The 20,622-nt window shown below is 32.0% G+C and overlaps 1 protein-coding gene across 3 annotated transcripts in view; it reads left to right on the forward strand.

Moving 5' to 3' along the window:
* LOC126976594 (facilitated trehalose transporter Tret1) overlaps nucleotides 1-20,622 on the forward strand; it is a 78,244-nt gene that overhangs the window by 34,974 nt on the left and 22,648 nt on the right. Inside the window, exon 1 of one of the 3 annotated variants that reach the window (XM_050824995.1) lies at nucleotides 18,465-18,521. The exons of the other annotated variants lie outside the window; for them this stretch is intronic. Coding sequence (XP_050680952.1) covers nucleotides 18,480-18,521 — 42 coding nt within the window. The 5' untranslated portion in view covers nucleotides 18,465-18,479. Of the gene's footprint in view, nucleotides 1-18,464; nucleotides 18,522-20,622 lie in introns of those variants that run through there. 3 annotated transcript variants of the gene reach the window in all.

Below are 20,622 nucleotides of genomic sequence, written 5' to 3' on the forward strand. Positions count from 1 at the left end.
CTTATTTGAAGCAATTCATTGAACAATTTAAATATTTGTGGTTAAATTAATTATGATAATTCAATCAAACTATGTTGAACATGACTATTTTGTGGTATCGTTAAACATTTTGTATGAATAAATATATCGGGAATTGAAAAAATTCAATGTTTGATCATTGAATATTAAGTAAAGATTTGTTGTTGATTAAAATATTTTTCAACAACATTATTATCTTTCTTATATAAGTATTGTCGCAGATATTGATATTGAACGGTATCTTGAGCAAAATTAGTACATAGATCATTGAATTGGACGAGAAAATCTTATCATACGCGCCTCCTGTAAGTAAGAGCTTTTTATTGATTTCAATTTATGTCGATGATACTTTTCAAGGTTCTCAACAGAGCTTATGACTTACACTGATAGTTTGACGACATCTCAGTTCTGTATAAGTGACCATCAACTAGCAGATCACAGATTCCTATCTCGCTGTGAAAAATCTTATCCGTTAAACACTGTTTTTCCTCTTTGTACTTTCGATAGATATAAAGTTCGATGTAATAAAGTTAGATGACCTTCGTTGACTTGATTTTTATCATGACTACCACTTTTACAAATTTTATAGCACTATAAAAGTTGAAGTAATGTCTTAATGTACAGACAGAGAAAAAGAGATGAGAGAAAATAAAGCAAATCCTCACCCATAAAGTAAAAAAGGAGATTATATTATACCTCCGATCCGCGTTTGTATGCTAAAGATGATTTTTTTCAAGCGTTCAGGTTTCTGGCAAATAAAAATAACTGAGGTTTGTTATACTGCTGAATACCTATATGTACAAAGTTTGAGATTATATATCGTAAATACTATACTATTTTAGCGTGATATAAAATGCAATAAATAAAGCACAACGACAAAATAAGATTTTATTAATAAATAACCTTCCCTTACTTTATCATATTAATATACTTACTTAAAATTTAAGTTTTAAGTATCTAAGCTTTTTCCCAAGTTAAACAATTTAAATATTAAATAGTTCAACTTATATTAGTCACTTCTGTCGGGCGTCCCGAGACGCACACTTTTTTCTATTATGAATATATTAATACAAAAATATAATAAAGAGATTCGTACCTAAAGTCATTCGTTTTTATTATTTGCCTTCTTTGTATCTAACAGGATCTAAATATATCCTAAAACCTGTTGAATTTGGTGACATTTAAGTGAATTAATTAGCTGTTTAGAGAATTATTCTGTTATTTTGAATGGGCGAAAATTTTCCATGAGATTTTATTACTTTTATTAAGTTTTGGAATTGCCTTAATTTAATTTGCATACTTGTTATACATGCCCGCGACGCTATCCGCATATAAGCAGCAAAAATACTATGCCTGCATTTATTAGCGTAACAATATGTAGCCGATATGCTTTCCCGACTTTTTGATAGTATTCATACAAATTTTGAATTTAATCTAATCAGTAGTTTTTGCGTTTTGTCTGGACATATACACAGACAAACTGACAAATAAATTCTTTAAACTACTTTTGGTTGCAGTATTGTTTACAGAACACACTTTCATTGTTCATTCCACTCAATGTACTAAGTACATACAGTATTTCTTATAATCTAGAGATTTTTTTAATTATTGTAGGTACTTTTTAATTGTCAGAGAAAGTTACAAGCGTTAATAGGAAATAAAATCTATCTTTATAATGTGTCAGTAATTAAAATTAACAAGGCCAGCGTAGCATTGAAGTTGTGGAAAACTTGCCTAATTTGTGAACTGAATCTGAAAAGAACCCATATAATATTGGGTAGTCTAAAATTACCAACCTAAGGAGTCTTACGAATAGGAATACCATCATATAATATAAAACGAGGTTAGTTATAAATTTTAGCAAATCTACCACTTCGACATTATGGCAACACTGTAAAGCACCTTGTCTAGTTCTGGCAACCTAAATAACTTGATATACTCTACCATCTATATAGGAGATCGGCTATCCACAAAAAACCGTTAGCTGTCAACTAATAAGATTGAGGACCAACTGTCCATTAAGGCTGCCAACACTTTGCCGCAGTTGTACGCAACAGTTGGAATAGATTTGTTGTCAAACTCAGCAATGATACGATCTTTTATAACAAGATTTTATCATTCATTTCAGTGTTATGTTGTCCGTTTTATATGACGCCAGTCTACTTTGTCAGTCATCCACGGATGTGAAGCTACTTGACTTACTTTGTCTTAAGTTCCTGTATCCCCTAGCTGGGACAGTGGGCATCCACAGTGCACCTCCATTGCGATCAGTCCTGAGCATCTCTCTTAATTTCAGTCCAGGTCTTTCCGATGTCTTTCGCTTCATCAATGACAGTCCGCCGCCAGGTTTGGACGGCCACGTTTGCGTTTTCTTGCGGATTCCAGTCTGGGGCTTGCCTCGGTATATGGTTGGGATCCCTCCGGAGTGTGTAGGCTATCCAGCTCCATTTGTGGCGTTTTATCTATTGGTCGATTGGCACTTCATGACAGCGTTGCCAAAGATGATCGTTGGAAATTTTGTCGGGCCAGTGAATACCGAGGATATTTCGAAGGCATCGGTTAACGAAAACCTGAAGTTTATGTAAGATGGGCTTGGTGACCTTCCACGCTTACAACCCATACATCAATACTTTTTGACCTTAACTCTCCCTGTCAGTGCCGCTCCTAATAACTCAAAATTCTGAGCGGCATTGTAATTGCGCTCGTCACTTTGAGACACACAAAACAATGTTAAGCCTGTAACATTATTGGGTATGTACTAGCTACAGTACATACCCAAAAATGCTTGCACAGTACTGATTCATGGCAGAAAAAGGCGTCGCAGTGGTTGGTACTTCCTAGCTGGCATCGTGTGCAAAGAAGCCTCTTACTGGTAGAGAAAACCAAACCATAGTTTTCGTTATATTTATATAGTCAGTTTTCATCGGTTTATAATAATGCTTAATTAATTTTAAAATGTATAATTATTTATTTATTTATTTGTAAATTACGCATTTTTCACTATAATATATTTATAATCAAGATATAAGTATTGGATAATTGCTTATAAATAATTTTCTTGGTGAATAAATTAAGCGATTTATGTTTACGACTGTGGGTGTTTTTTTTCACTCACAACCCATAATTAGCCGTAGATTCTTATTCTAAACGTCAAATTGTGTTTTTCCTACTAAAATAAATTCCGATATCGTGTATGGCGGGTTTAATTATACGCCAGGCCGTCTAGCTGGTCTAGCTCAGTAAGTTAGGTTATATATATTCCAATCTCGATCGAGAGTGCTAATTTATTCCTCACAATTATGGTAATTACTACTGTGTTGGAAAACTAATCAGAATATATCTAGGTTACACAAAAATATTTCATTGCTTTTTATTTATATTATGAATAACTTCAAGGCAGAGAAATAGTAAAACTCACACAAAAATGTGATGTTAAAAAAAGGCGTAAAGAGAGATAGTGTCACTTCCGTGACAGTGTAAGCAATAATAAATGAAGGAAAAACTCAATATCGCGAAACCGACTTCGTTGATTCTTTTTTTAATGGAAAGGATATACTGCAAAGATAGTTCGGTAAGAGTTTGGTTAGGTTCTTATTATGGGATCCATGACAAAGTATCGGAACTCTTCAATTGTTAGGAGCTAATTAACGATACTCGGACGAATCTTTTTTATGCTATCCGGATACCTACTGTAGTACGTCAACTAATTATCGTAGTCGAATATGACGATCAATGGAACTCCTTAAGCATATAGACATATTATAGACTTATTTTGAAATAGTGTTTTTGAATCGGTTGTTTTTGTTATTTTTTTTTTGATTTTTAGTGAATCTGAAGTACGCTAACTACTAGTTTGTCTGACCAGATTTATCGCTCACCATGTTAAATTAATTCAGATTAATTTGAAGTACAAAAGTTGTAAATAGCGCATATTTTTACATAGGTACTAGTGGCTGCCCACAGTCGTAATCGTAAAACAAGCATAATTCATAAAATTTTAACATCAGGGATTTTTATTCATCAATGGCTGTAAAAAATAACTCTTGTAATTAATAATTATTGAATTTCCTCCTCCTCATGTCCAAGATACATCAGCTGGCGCTGGGGCTGCTACTTCGACTGCCGAAGACAGCAAATGTCAAAAATATGTCAGTCTCTTAGTGAGTCTTAAATCTTTGTGCCGCATTTGGTGTCGAGACCTTTGGCCCATAGGTCCAGAGGCACGGAGAATATACAAAGTACTATCTACATACCTCAATAGGGCTACAGGAAACACAAGCGCTGGCAGTTATTTCGTTCAACGGATCAGCCTCGCTATCCAACACGGAAATACCCGTAATAATTTAAATTAATGTACCTAATCATAGTTTTGTAAATATAGTTATAAGATTAAAAGTTGCTTATTTAATCAAAACAAATCTTATAACTATATTTACAATACTACGACTACATAAAATTAAAACTATCATTACGTGGAAGCGTACCAACAATACTGGCAGCATTACCGCGTTGGATAGCAAGGCTGATCCGTTATAAGATTTGTTTTATTATTGAATTGTCTAATTAAATTTATTTATTTGTAAAGGTATTCGCTTGTTCTGTGCATCGCGTTGGTAACTTTCACTATTCCAAATCTGACACTTCGCTGTGTGCGCGATATTTAAGGGTACAATTTTTTATTCGGGTATTAATATAGAAACAGCAAACAGAATGCTTTTAACCAATCATATATAATGTGAACATTACTGAACAACGATGTGTTAACACTTAAAGTTAGATTTTGTTTACTCTCTGTTACGGAATGGTCAGCGTGACGAACAATCCATTAGTTAATAGGTTTATAGCTTTAAGAGTTGCAAAATATTTGTTTCTCAATCACACAAATAATGTAATTTGGTATAAACTTAGCTATGTATTTGATAAAAGTCTTGTATTTACACAAATTATAGAATGTTTTTTACGGTGCTCTGAGAGAGAAGAAACCGCGCAAGAAGTGGGAGGCTTCTTTGCATAGGATGCCGACTAAGTGGCACCCCAGCAGCGCCTTTTGCTGTCGTGAAGCAGTAATGTGCGACCATCATTGCATTAAAAACCTCATGTCTCAAAGTGACAAGTAAATAATAAATAATCTTTGATCATTTATACGTCTAGATAGACTGTGACAGTGGTGAAAACGTCGTAATAAATTGAGGTAGACAGTTAAACTCAAGTAAACTACTACTACTATAAAAGAAATCAGTTACACGTGTTTTGTGTTCTTTTGGAACAAGACAACCTTGCTTCTTAATTGATTATCAAATTATTACTAACTATAAATAGTTTTACCACCTCCTCTACAAATATCTATGCGACAATATTTTATAGCAAGTTTAGACGATGTGTCATCTTTGTACCTACATATTGAGACAGAATAAAGAAGTTGACCTATGATGTGCATTTATTACATGTCTGCCATTTCAATGTGAAAGACTCGCGAGAATCGAATAAAATAAATAAAAACAACAAAAAAGACGTTTCCGATACTGCCAGTATTATTTGAGTAATATCCTCTATAAAATAGTTTGAAGATCGGGAAGTTATCAGACAATCGCTTTATGAAATAAGTATTATTTTTCTACAACACAACGGCTGTAATTCTATAATTTTCCTCTACTTAATAATATGTCACAACGACAAGTTAGCAATCCGCAGCTAATGTTTAATGTAATCTTGTTATTCACATGTTAATTAACGCGTTCCGTTCATATTTGTACTTCGTTGACTGTATTTGATTTTGATGTTTGCTTTTGACTTCTCGTGAGGACAAAATACATTATTATTATAATATTATACATTACAAAAACATCTACATCAACACTTTTATGCCTAGTATAAAAATGCAACACTTATGCCCGGTTTCTGAAGCTCTCTGATAAACTTATATTAGCTATTAAAGTTATGTATATGATAAGCGTCGGTTAACTGTCACTTCGTTTCTGAATACCGATCGCATCGTTCAATAGTTATGCAATCGATAACTGGTTCCTTATTGTGCCACTAGAAGGCTCTGTTTTAAATGGTAAGTTTAAATTAATAATATTAATTTAAATTCATCATTAATTCCAGTTTTTAGTACAATATTATTTTCTGTGATGATAAATAAGTGCTTTTATAATAAATTGGTAAAACAAAATAATACTTTTTATTTATCAACGGCTGTATGTACAACAGTGGTGGGTGTTTATTTTTTAAAAAAAAATGTCAATATGAAACTATTGTTTTCGAAATTCAATTGTTTTCGATTCATTATTCGTATTTCGAACTTCGTAGTGTGTATTTCGTTTAACATTCAATATAATATTTTGTTTCTTGTTTTTTTTTTTTTCTGTATTTTTTTATAAGGGACGAGACGAGCGTTCAGCTGATGGTAATAGATACGCCCTGCCCATTACAATGCAGTGCCGCTCAGGATTCTTGAAAGACCCAAAAATTCTGAGCGGCACTACAACTGCGCTCTTCACCTTGAGACATAAGTTGTTAAGTCTCATTTGTTTTTTCCCAGTAATTTCACTAGCTACGGCGCCCTTCCGACCGAAACACAGCAATGCTTACACATTACTGCTTCACGGCAGAAATAGACGCCGTTGTGGTACCCATAATCTAGCCGGCAACCGGTGCAAAGGAGCCTCCCACTGGTAAATTAAAATTAAAAGATGGAATCAATCAAACGTAGCAAAAACTTCACCGAAGGAGAGAAGGTGCTTCTCATCGAAGTAGCCAAAGAATTTCTATTCATTAGTGACAACAAAAAGACGGACGGGACTACCGTGGAGACTAATCCAGCAATTTAAAAAAATTGTGCTTTAACATCCCTAGTATCTTCATAATTTGGCATACTTATATAAATCCTACCCAGCTTAGCTATTTTCTTGCTTACTTTATGAACTACTATTGACACTAGTTTTTGAACATTAATATCATTACCACTTGGAAAGTACCAGTAGCATTAAATCAGATGATGAAATAAGATGAAAATTTCTTCTAAAACAGATAATGTTTATTGGCGGTACATAACGGGAGCTAGAACAGGGCTCACATTACTAATATGAAGCACAGTATTCTTATCAAAGCTATACCTTAATTTAAATTCTGGTTCCATATACATTTCAAAAGGATTCCTCCTACGTCTTAAGTTTCTTGGTACAGATATATTAGAAATAAACTCCAGTAATTCTAAATCAGATTCCGAGGAACTACTCGGAAAATCTATTATGCCGTAATCCGAATAATAAAAAAATATTTAACTTTCACGAATAACAATACTGCTAATATATTTGAAACACAGAGGTAGGTACTTTATTATTTATATTATAACCTAAAACTGAATTGAAACGTCAAATAAAGTTATGGAACAGTTAAACGGCACACATTGGTCAGTTAAGTTGACTGTAGTTTAAACGGAGTTTAACTAGTGTTGCGTCGTTCAGAAACACAATTTTGTGGGTTATCGAACCAATAGCGCTATCGAATAGATAAACTGCCGTTAAAAGTACTTCAGAAACCGAGCATTAAACATTTCCAACATAAAATATAATTATTAACAGGTACTTAAATAAAAGAAATGTTTGAAACGAGCTCAGCGGTAGAATAAATAATATTTTCAGTTTTTATTTTTGATAAGAGAGAAAAACTGTTTAAATTTTTTCGGATAAATTCAGTACCTACTTTATTTTACTACTACAGATTTTAATAAAATGAGTTGTATTATCAGCGAGTAGCATATGCGGTAGGTATTTATATTTTCGAAAAATTTGGGTTCCCTACGAAAATTGCAATAAAACAATTCTCTTATATTAAGAAAAAATCTAAAACAATATTGAAAATTTCCAGTCAATATGGCCAGCAGGCTTCACCAATGTTTCAGCTCTCCTAGCCACATTCACGTTTCACATCGATATCTATATATATATCTATCGACCAGAAAATATCGAGAGTTTGACAGACAACTTAATTTGGCTTTTGTAGACTCAAACAAAGCTATTGACAGTATTTTTCAACATTTTATTTTGGAAATAATTGTAAATTAACTTGTTATAAAAATGTTATCATACTGTTACAACAATACTCAAAGCTAAGTACAAGAACAACAACTATTAATTTAGAAAGAGGTGCAAGACAAAGTGATCCTTCGTCACTGATTATTTATGCCGTGCTCAAGAACATATTTCGGAACATAGAATGATAACAAAAAGGTCCAAAATAATTGATCGCTATATAAACCATCTAAGGTTTTCTAGTGAAACCAAGAGACTTGAAGTCTTGATGTAGATACTAGATCAAAAAACTGCGAGAATCTGCCTAGAAATAAATGCAAGTAAGGCTAAAATAATGACTAAGAATCACAAGAAGCCTATTATGGTAAGAGTATATCATAGATTGCCTAGTAAAGCAGGACGTTCAGCTGATGATAATTAATAGGCCCTGCCCATTACAATGTCGTGTCGCTCAAGATTATTGAAAAACCTAAAAATTATAAGCGGCACTATAATTATTGCGCTCGTCACATTGAGACATAATATGTCAAGTCTCATTTGCCCAGTAATTTCACTAGCTACGGTGACCGAAACACAATTATGATTAAACATTACTGCTTCACGGCAGAAATAGGTGCTTTTGTGGTACACATAATCTAGCCGGCATCCGGTGCAAAGGAGCCTCCCACTGGTAAAGTGAATAAAAGAAATGTTAAGTGGCAACTAGATTCTACACATGATGAAAGTCATAGTGGGAAGCTAGGTTGGTACCATGTTTATTGTACAGCAGTCAAACGTAGATATTGATAGATGTGTAAAACAAAATTACAAGCAATTAAAGAGCAATAGAAATAAATAAATAAAATTAAAGAAAGAAGTATAAAAAATAAGGAAGATACACAATGTAAGAAGCGACGAGATAAGACAGAAAACCAAGATCACCATTGCATTTGCGCTAAAATGATTTGATTTATATAAATCTGTTGATCTCTTTTATAAAAGACTTTATTTTATTTTGATAACCGACGAGAAGCAAGAACGGGTTTTAACGAATTATTTAATAAATTGCGTTTATAATCCTCATTTATAAAAGCAATTAATTTATATACATTTTATGTAGCTAGCTAGTTAGCTAACTAACTAGATATAAATTTTAAGTAGTCATCTTCACTTCCTCACCACGTGATTTGAATTATGTCAAATTTAAGATAACTTATCTAAAACTTCTCCGTCCCATTCTAAAAAAGGGATCTGAGATTTAATTTCTAATTCTACTATTCAAAATCTAATCAAAAAGATTTCACATTAAGTTTTTAATTAATAGTACCAAGTTCTTTCTACCTATAAGCCATAGGTACTTCTTACCAAGATATCATAATCATACCGTGTTTGTTAAATCTGTTGACAAGTTTTTATTTTGAAAATACCACCTTTCTAGTATCATCTGGACCGAAGCGTTGAGTCTGTAAATACGATGAAACGCATTCATGTACGAGTAGTTGTCTTGGCGTCTTTGATCTCTTAGACGTTCACTCTTGACGGAGTGGTCCTGGTCGTTATTCAGGGGTTCGCTTAAATCAAATCAAATCAAAAATATTTTATTTCGTAGGTAAATTGCATAACACTTGAAATATGTAATTTTTTCTACAGCTCGTTCGGAAGGCAGATTTCCTTAGAGAGAAACAAGCAAGAAACTAAGGTAGCTTCTTTTTAAAACAATGATATTACAGACTCTTATTTTCAAATTAATTTTACAAATCGTTTCAATTACAGTATACGCATAGTGATACAACAATATATACAAACGTCGATTATTAAATGCCTTACACGAGTAAGTAAAAAAAAAGTAAAAAAATAGTTATAGTTATTAAGTACATACTTAAAGTACAATACAGTAGATGTATCAATCCACACATACTGTAAATAAAATACAACTTGACAATAATTCTTACTGCTCTCTTCTAGTGCACTCCTAGTACTATGGTCCGTCCTAACCTGTCTTTCATTGGTCTGTCTACGTCATGTTCGATTAGCCTCGTGCTTGAGTATCCTCAACTCTTCCCTGCGTTCGATTGACATCTTACCGCGTTTTGAATCGTGCCCCCAGAATGTACTGTGGATGATAGACGCTGTTGGACATTTTGGTACGGAATTCTCTCTACGATACTCCAAGCATTCTTATCCAGCGCCACCTCTCGAAAGCATCTATCCGCTTCTTACTTTCCCGTATTGTCCAGTTCGGGAACATTAATGCTCGATCCAGGTTGTGGTGGTTTTTGTCACGTTGTAGTTTCTCCAGGTGAGTGTGATATAATAATAAAATTTCGCACCCTAAAACCTTTTATTACGACTCATTTGAATCCGTAATGTTTTATAAAAATCGTATAGTAATTACGTATTCCATTATTATGCGTAAAATCAAGTTTGCAACTAAAACTACTTTAATATTACAAAGTGCCACACCTCCAAAGGCCGATCGTTGAAAGTGCGACTGTTTCAACGATTTTTAGGTTAATGTAAGCTAAACCGGTTATCGCAGTCCTTGGCAATGACATTTAAACAATACCTAAACGTGTATAGTTAAGTAACGACACGAGATTTCACCTGATTGTACCTTTTACTATAGACTATTCAAAACATAGACTGAAGGTATACCTTCTGTTTGTGGGTGCGGTGTATTGATATCAATAAATTTTCTTATTATAAAGTGAAAAACTCTTTTCGGCTTGTTTGAGTCTAAGAATCATCGCGGAAATTAATTCCATCTGCAGTTTACTGCTACTCCTAAATGCATATGAATGTAAATATTATGTCGCTTATACACGATGAACAGTTTTTAAATTAATTGCGTGCTATTTTCACTGCTGGTTTGCTAGGGATCCATACAAAAAATATAAAACTCATTTATTTTGAAATCGCCTTCAATTTTCTGGTCAAGGTGTGTTAAATTAACGGTTATTAAACGTCAAAATTAGTTCGTATCTATTATTTCCTGCGGAGTGTAAACGTAAAGCTTTATAGCCGTTAAATTCCGCGAGAATCGATACAAGACGATCATAGCTACTAAGATAGACCTTACCGCTTACGCTCCTTACAATTTTTGGTATCGCCAATTCGCCACGGTAATATTAAAACACAGGTTTTGGTTCGATAAATGATCTCACTCGATTGTCTCAAAACTATACAAGATATCGAAAAGCACTTCAAGGATAAGTAATCATAAAACTGCTTCACGTGCTCTAAAAAATGTTTGCCACCTGTAATATTTGATTTATAAAATATACTTTTAAAAATATCCATCCTTAAATCAAAAGATTATAGCTTCCATGCGTTTACCGTGACAAAATGACTCTAAGAGTCTATTTACTCAATAGACAAAAAACACTTAGCAACACAGGTCTATTTCACATCTTTTATTTATTTGATTAAACGCTCTAACCTCTGGATCTAACAGTCGTATTTTAATTGAAACAGATTCAAGAAAATTGTATCATAGGCTTAGGCTTCATCTTTCAGCTAGTTTTAAGGCGCGGACTGACTAGGATTGTTATCGCTACAACCAATAGTACAATACTTGTGTTGATCATGTGGCTAAGCTGCAAATGGGCATTTATTTTACTGGTTTTCTTTTGTTTATTCAAAATATACATATTTAATTGAATTATTGTTTGGTTTAAGTTTTAGCAAAATACTAATTCTTTATAAAAAGAATGTTGTTATCGCTGAAAATCCAGAGATTTTTAACTCCAAAATTTATTTTTGGGAAGCAACTTCCAAATTTTTTTATTGGATATTTCAAATTATATTTTATTCGTTTCGAATTTTTCTTTAAGTCCTTCTTTTTGCAATGAATTTTTTGCGTCTGAATATTTTCATTGAGTTATGTTGTAACCGACTCTCTAAGAAACCAATTTTTGTGGATATTGAGATATGACCGCGTCTTAAATAATAAGTAATTCAAAGGCTGGCGTAAAGGTCATTCCAACGTATTAAGAACGCTCTACTAAGTTATTGGTTAATCTTTAATTAATACGTAAAAAAAAACAAGAGAAGTATGAAAAAGTCATACGCGGGGCACAGCTAGTGATAAATTATGTAGAGTACAGAAGGTTATTGGCAGTTTTACCTGTGGTTTTACCATTTGTGCTCATACAACTGATATTTTGTTGAACAAAAAATTTTTATACAGCACCTGATATTAAATGATCGCTACCGGCCATGCTCTCTTGGAACACCAGAGAAATCAGAGATGTGTTGGTGGCATTATAGTACACGGTGTTTTTGAAGTATCGGAATACACAAAGGAAACGAGTTCGTTCCATAGTTTCAAAACAATTATTAATTTTGGACCGAGATGATAAAATTATTTGTTTCGATTTGGCTACAAATTTGTTTTATAGTATGAATGTAGTAAATACTAACTTGAGATTGACATAGCTTTGTTTACGTATCAAAGTCCAGAAATCAACAATCGTCTTTATGTATTACTAGCTATCATTTGATTGATAACCTTTGACTCAATCTATTAGCATTTCTAACATATTATAAACAAACATAGACAGAATGTGCAGTTTACATCTTTTCCTAGAATATTAATGTTAACTATATCAACCAATCCCTAGATTTAGTTTTTTTTTGGGTTTGAAATAAAAACTACGTTAGCGCGTAATGAATATTAAGTAGGTTCGTTCTAATTATATTAAAAATGAAAATTTTAATGAGAAATATAATTTGATTCAAATTTTATTTCAAATCAAAAGGATAAATATGTTTAACAAGATTTTATATTATTATAATATAAATCCAATAAAAGAAATCATGTACCTAGGATCTTGGTAAAATGTGTGTAGGTTGAATTTTTGTGCTTGCCCACCATTCATCTGATTATCTGAAATGTATAACCCAGCCTCTACACTGCTTCCAAAAGTGTTTGGTTTTTAACTCGAGTCAAAGCCGATAACTTTTGGAAGTAGCCCGAGGTTGTAGATAGTAACTCCAGCCACTCTACTATTTCTTCTTGATTTCTCGAGAAGTGAAAACGTCTGTAGCCACTTTTTATCAGTGGGACTTCTTGGACAGAATTACCGCAAAGATCCAGTACCATAGACAATTAATTAGACCTGCCTTTTTTGCCATGAAGCAGTAATGCAAGCTAATGCTTAATAATTTGAGTTTTAGTTTGATTTAAAAATTAACAGACACGCCTTCTAAACAATTTAGATATTATTAAATATATGTATGTTAAAGATAATTTATTATACGTTTATGAGGAATATGACCCCTGGCTCCGTCGATAACGTCTGCCACGCATTTGCTTATCAAATCGAATATGGCCATTAATGTATTAAATATGGGTTCTGTTATAACAATGTTACAACTATTATAATCTAATTGCATATTTGCTTGTTTATCTATACAACATACAGCTATACAACTCTGACAAACAAATAAAAGAAGCTATATTTTGTAGTATTTTTTATTGCAGAATTATGACTTCCTTCTGCTTCAATCCCATCATCAACCCGGACAATGTCGCTGGCATCAGTTAGTTTTGAATAAAATATATTTTACTTAAACCTTGAAGATTTTAGTATAGAACACTATTTTTTATCAGTTATCATATCTTGTACCCTTTATGTGTGAGGCTAATTCGCCGTTGACTGATTTTTATAGTGAAACTGTTATTACATCACCTCAATTTTTTTAGTCCATCTATTGCATATCAATTCATTCATTTCAAGTGTGAGAGGAGACTTGAGGCGCCAGATTTTAGCTCTAGTTTCCGAGAGGAAGTGTGGGTCAAACGCTTCCCAAAACAAAGGTTTTAAATTAAATTAATTTTGTCAATAATTAAATTTGTTTTTTTTTTTATTTCTAATGATATTTATGTCATTATGTGAAAAAAGTTTCATTTGTATCGTGGTTTCATAAAACGACACAAATGCTTTTTTTATTTTTTTTATTCATTAAATCCGGCGGATATCTACTTATCTTGTAAGACATTTTTAATGATCTGTAATTATATTAATGTAAATAAATATTAATAATGTAAATAAAGAACTAATGTTTATTTATTTATTTATTTAATTAATGTATTGGAGAGATTAATTACTTATATCACCGGAGAGATAAATATGCCGAACCCTAACGACCTTATACATAAACTTGGTATAAAGTTATACGTGAGAATGAAAAAAAGAATTTGCAAAATGCATAAAAATATACATTTGTCTTATGATAGGTTTATTCGGACGTATATCCTGCGTTTACTTGTAAGACTGCTTGACATTTTTAAAATTAACATGTTAGGTATTGACAGTGTTGTCAGCTGCGATATGATCAATATTTTGCATATTCCTAGTTTATTCTTAGATATAATTTTATACACAAGTTTTATTTGTAAGGCCGTTAGTGTTTTTCTGCAACCTCAGTTCATGTCCCCTTCGGAATTAATTGATAAAATATTCGTTTTTAAATACTGATTTTTCCGTCTAGTTAGATATTGAATATATAATTTAAGATTGTTATCAATATCTACCAAAAACGAAAAAAATATGGGAAAGAACGGAGATCGACCAGCAACCCATAACATACTTTATACTCTGTACCAACTGTTTCTACAATTAGTGGTGCTTTTATTATAGTTCATTTTTATTCTATTTTGGAGACCTCGACAAAAATAAAATGTTGATCTGATCAGAGCTAATTGGTCTAACCTTTTTGAAGTCACATACAGCCATCGATTCTTTACATAAAAAGATCCTAAAATTATTTCGGGCGTTTCGATATAAGCGTTTTTGTTGGTCTTATATCTGTCGTGAGCAGAAGGAACTCGATTTTTAACATAACCGAATGTAGGTAACAATAAAACACCTTGAGTCGAGAGATCGTCTGCAAGGTTGCTACGTTTTAGTTCTTATTTTTAAATGAAATTGGTGAGACATAGTATATATAGTAACCAAACATTGATAAACAATAATTAATAACCTTTGTACTGAACTCTTAACTTTTAAACTACACTTTCTGGTAGAGATAATTTTTAGAATGCTGTGGCCAAAGGGTAAAAACGGAATCCGATTACTAAGACTCCGCAGTCCATCCGTCTGTCAGACTATCTAATATAGATTTATGAGATGCACTCATAATCCGTGATAGTTTAAACGTTGAAATTTTCACAGATAATGTATTTCTAATGCTGCTATAACAATAAATACTAAAAAATATAAAAACAAATATTTAAAGGGGCTCCCATACAAAAATCGTGATTTTTAGCCATTTTTACAAATGAGGGTATGGAAATTTTCGTGCGCGAGTCCGACTCGCACTTGGCCATATTTTTACTAGATGTATTAAGATTTGTAATTATAGTTTAGTTTTAATTATTGTTTTCTCTTTACCATTTTGTTGTTAATTTCTATTCGATCGTCCGCGTCGTCCCACTGATTGAACTGTCACTCTCAAGTTTCTTACCTTCTCTGGAGTACCATTATGTAACCACTCTGCTCCATTTAAAACACGGCAATACAAACGTCGATCTAGTCAAGTTTTAGTGGTTATAAAAGTTCTACAGTTATATATAAGGAACTACAGTTGATAACACACCCTACTTAGTTAGGTAAGGTGAATGGGTCAGGCTAAAATGCGACGGAATTTTTTTTTTAAATTTCCGCTATAGCGTAGGTTTTCAAAGCGGTTGTAGTTATTTAATTATCTATTCTACTCACCTAGCGAAGCTACAATAAAGTGAATATCACTTTCTTCCTTTCATCATACATATTATATATCTATATATTATTATTTGGAGAATGGCAAGTATTCAAGTAAATTAATTGTAAAATTTACGGGGATTTACCTGTTTCCTCAAACGTAAGTTGGAAGCAATTTGTTATTTAATTTACGTTCGAGTCGACTCATGTTACTTGTAAGTAATTGCTTTCTCGCATTTAAATCTTATAAATTAAATAAATAGTTTTTACAGTTTTAATTAATTTATATTATAATAATTGATGTTAGTAATAATCGAACTTATAAAACAATTTTCAACAAACGCAGGCAAATGCTTGCCGTTGTATCGAATTGGTGAAGCTTTTATAATGTTAATTTTAATCATATTGTGCACGTCAGTTGGAATGTTTAAAAATCAAATAGTACTCGTACTAGCATTGAAATCATAATTAATACCTTTTATATTGTTTAAAATGTATAGTTGGTTGCACTTTTTTCACTCTTTTTGTATCTATTACGTTTTAACCTTGTTATATATGTGTTTACCTTTCGGTGTGAAATAATATATATAATTGATAATATACCTTCTAATAATTGTAATTCTTTGATATTAGTGCAATTATTGACATTGTTGCTGATTATTCTAAACATGAGCAGCTGTTTGGTGTTTTATAAATCTATTTCAATAAAGATTACTTTGACTTATTTGATAAACGCGAGTGTTACACATTTAAATAAAATACTTTTTAAAAATTAAAACGCGTAGGTATTATTACTGTTATATTTACATTAGTTATTTGTGTAAAAGTTATATTTTCATTATTATTTTATCAATGCGACGTTTCGCAGATCACGTTCTCAGGGGAAGTCCCCCAGGTACGAAATGTCGGACTAATAAAAAAAAACTCGCATTTTAATCCTTTAAAAAGTATTTTATTTAAAAGATTAATTTTCTTTTACTTTTCATTGTAAGTATTATTATTATTAATCACTTTTGAGTCCTATGGTTTTTGAAGCAATAGTCATGGATTCTAATTTTTCTTCAAGTTAAGCTGCCTACAATGAAGCTACAATCTGTAGTGATGAGATTATAAGATAAATTATTTCCGATGACTTAGCGTTAAAAGAACCTGCATTGACGATTGACTTAACTGAATAAAAAATCTGTTGGCCCTGCCTTCATAGTAGGTTCTACATATTTAGTTTCGTATTAGTACCAAGAAGACTTGGTCGACAATGCTATAGGACAATTTTTGATGATTGAGGAAATAAACCAATTAAGTACAATAACAGAGTGAATACGTGATCGTCTGTGCGTAGTAACCAATTTACGTCGTTTGGTACGTGACGGGACTGTCAAAGCGATACTTGGAAATAGTTGCGTGATTCAAACTGATATAAATCTAATACAGATCAATGAATAAACATTTATCACACTATTGACTAAGGAATATTCTAGAATCTATCTAGATTCTTATTTAGATCTGCATATAGACAGGTCACCTCATATATTATGCTGTGTATGCATGATACCTATTGCGCTACCGACGCTTTTTGAAAGTACACAAAAATCAACCAAAAGTAAATCAATTTTTTGATTCACACATTATTTTTTGCTCTGAAATATTTTATATTGATATAACAAGAGCATTAGCTAATAGATAGGTGGTGAAGAATTCCACAGCATTAGAAATAATATTAAAAACTTTTACAATTATCAAAATATTCAGTACATTAATCAAGTAAATCAGTAAGTAGTCAGTTCAAATTATCAATCTCGGAACAAAGGCTAAGCTTATCCACAATTTTTCAACGTCTTTTTAATTTGTCCGGTTTATAAATTGTTTGCACCATTTGGGTGTACGAGGATGGGAAATCCACTTTCATCTTTGCATTTTGAACGTAGGTTCTGTCTTATCCTCGCTAGGTTGACGTGGCCGGGAAATACTTAACCGTCTCAATACGTAATACTTTTATTGAGATTATTGTTTTGTTTGTCTCGTTAATATTAGTAATTGACTGGCACTTATTATGATAAGTGTAGGGCTGCCAGTTGGTTCATCCACAGTTCACCGTTTCAGGGTTCCCAGTACTCAGTCAAATAAAGTCAACGTCGACAGCTTAGGAAACGATTACTCAAATACGCACGCTTTAGTCAGTACGTTCAACCGTTTCTTCTCAATATAAACAGCTTTATGAACCTAATATTATTAAAAATGTAATTGACAATTCAAATGAGTGTTTACGAACCTACTAAAAAAAGAGTTGAGTATACTACTTATTAGTAATTGGTATTTTACGAAACATAAATTTTTAATTCTGCAAGCGTATCCTTAAGGGATATTCACGTGTTATAAATATAACATAGAGCGATAACATAAGGAAAAACATAAAATAACTCCTGCAGTTATAAGGTTTGTCACATACTATTCTAGTTTATTCACCAGATAGTTCTCAAGGATACAACACAATAAACTTGAAATCCGTGAAAAGAATTTCAACAAAACAATATAGTTAATTAATTATATGCGACACATTATAAAATATGATTTCTTATATGTCATTTTACACAAAGATGTACGAAAAAAGGCTAATTATATTTGAATAATAAGTGTCGTTTAATTAACATTTTATATAGTGAATATTTATACGTTAATAATTATTTTTATAGCAGTGATAATGTTTAAAACTGACAAAAATGATATAAGTGTGACTGCCATCTCTATGGGGTACTACAGCATAAATTTGGATGCTTTTCAAAATGAGGTAAGATTTAGCCGATATGTATGATCGACAAAATTGAATTGTGACCCACCTTAATGTCATTTTCCTACAGTCATAACAAACAAGAAGGTTGAAATTCGCTTGAACATTCATTTCCTATGTAACTGTTATCATTTTATTAGACACTGACAGTCCACACCGATTTCCACCAATTGTCATACAACCTTATTCGTGCAAATATAAACCTAAATGTTTTTATGATTTTAAAATAATTATCCGCAAAGTGGTTCATGAATCAATTTTGTCGATGGAAATTCGTTATATAAAAAATACCAGAAAAAAGTTTTGAATATTTAACCAATGCGCTTCTTTGTAAAGTATGCTTTTTGCACTAGGTGAGTACCTGGCTATCACATCAGCGCCCTTTGCTTTTTCTGCATTCATTAATAAACTTCGGTTTGAGCTGCGCCGTAGCTACAGAAATTATTGGGTTGATGAGACTTAACAACTTTTGTCTCAAGGTGACGAGCGCACTCAATATTGGGTTTAATCAAGATTTCTGAGCGGTAAGCGGTCTCCGTTAATTCAATACTTAATTTCCATTAAAAATGATGTTTTTCTGGATATACCTATACAAATGTTAAAGGACAGCCTCAAACGGCAAATTCCTTCGTAAATATATACTTTGCTTAATACAACTTTTATTTTATTTAACGCTTAGATTGTTGAGAAATTTATCTACAACACCCGTCCTTGCCACTAATCGCACTTCATCCTATCACAGTTAAAACATTCTTAAGATGTTTCAAAAAGATAATTGTGTAACACACTCCAACTTTATCATTGTTGACATGTTGACGAAAAACAATACGTTATTATATTATATATACTCACATTGAGCTGGAGTACTATCCACAATCTAAATAACAAGTAACTTCTTATGTAGATTTCTACGTCCACAAGCTTATAAAGGCAAAATTCGAATCTAATTTATAGGTGCACCTATTGAATCTATTTGTGAAAATTTGTAAAAATGTGACCATATGCTCGTTTCTAGTAAAGATTCCTGATCCACACCGATTCAAATTCAAATATTTTTATTTATTTATTTATTTATGATTCCTTACAGCTAACAAAATGAAAAGATTATACTAAAAATTATACAGAATAGATACTCCAATTAAAAGGAACACTATTAACAGTACAATAAGTATGTGACAAAGTAGTTTAAGACAAAGTTTTTTATTAATAAAAGTCAAAAACTACCACCCATTCACAAATCGTACAATAAAATCAAATTTATAATAGGCTGAGGGCGGTCGCTCCATTCCCAATCTGTGGTATCATTCAACTTAATATTGACATTATATTATATTAGATTGCGATTATTATTATTATTACTACTTAGCATTTTATCCACACATTTTTATTTTATTTAAGCTTTATTAATTATGGTAAGCGTGTCTTCCATAAGGAAATAACAATTAATAATATTGCAATCAGCAATTATTAGTATTATGGTCATTGACTTGAAATAGCTTAATAGGTATGCTGGCATTTTCATGATAGAAATACTTAATAGATCAAGGATATTAATAAATATATGTTATACCTACATAAACTTACTCACAACACAACTGAAATAAGGGTTCAGCGCTGCATATTGAAATGATGTAAAATGGATGGTGTGATTTAATACAATGAGAAATAATAACTTTGTAGAAATATATTTAACTTACTGTCAAGTTAATTGTTAATTAAATGTACCCATTCTTTCTTATTATATTATAGTAAAACTGTATCAAATTTATATAATCTTAATATATATAAATTACGTGACACGTTGTTTGTCGACGATGGACTCCTAAGCTAATGAACGGATTTTAATGGGGATTACTTCATGGAGTGCAGTTTCGTCCAACTTGTGAGATAGGATAGTTTTTATTTCGATTTGGGACCATCATCAATTTTTTTTTTCAAGTATCTAACATTCAAATGCCATATTTTACTAAGCGAAGGCGAAGAGCATTAACAGCTCGCGAATTCATAGCATATCATACATCTGCTTAAGCGTAGGTTGTATTTTCACCACGATACGGAGTACCAGAACACAAGCATTTTTTTTACTATTCACATTTTAAAC

The sequence above is a fragment of the Leptidea sinapis genome, chromosome 41 (assembly GCF_905404315.1).
Source record: "Leptidea sinapis chromosome 41, ilLepSina1.1, whole genome shotgun sequence".
Taxonomy (NCBI): domain Eukaryota; kingdom Metazoa; phylum Arthropoda; class Insecta; order Lepidoptera; family Pieridae; genus Leptidea; species Leptidea sinapis.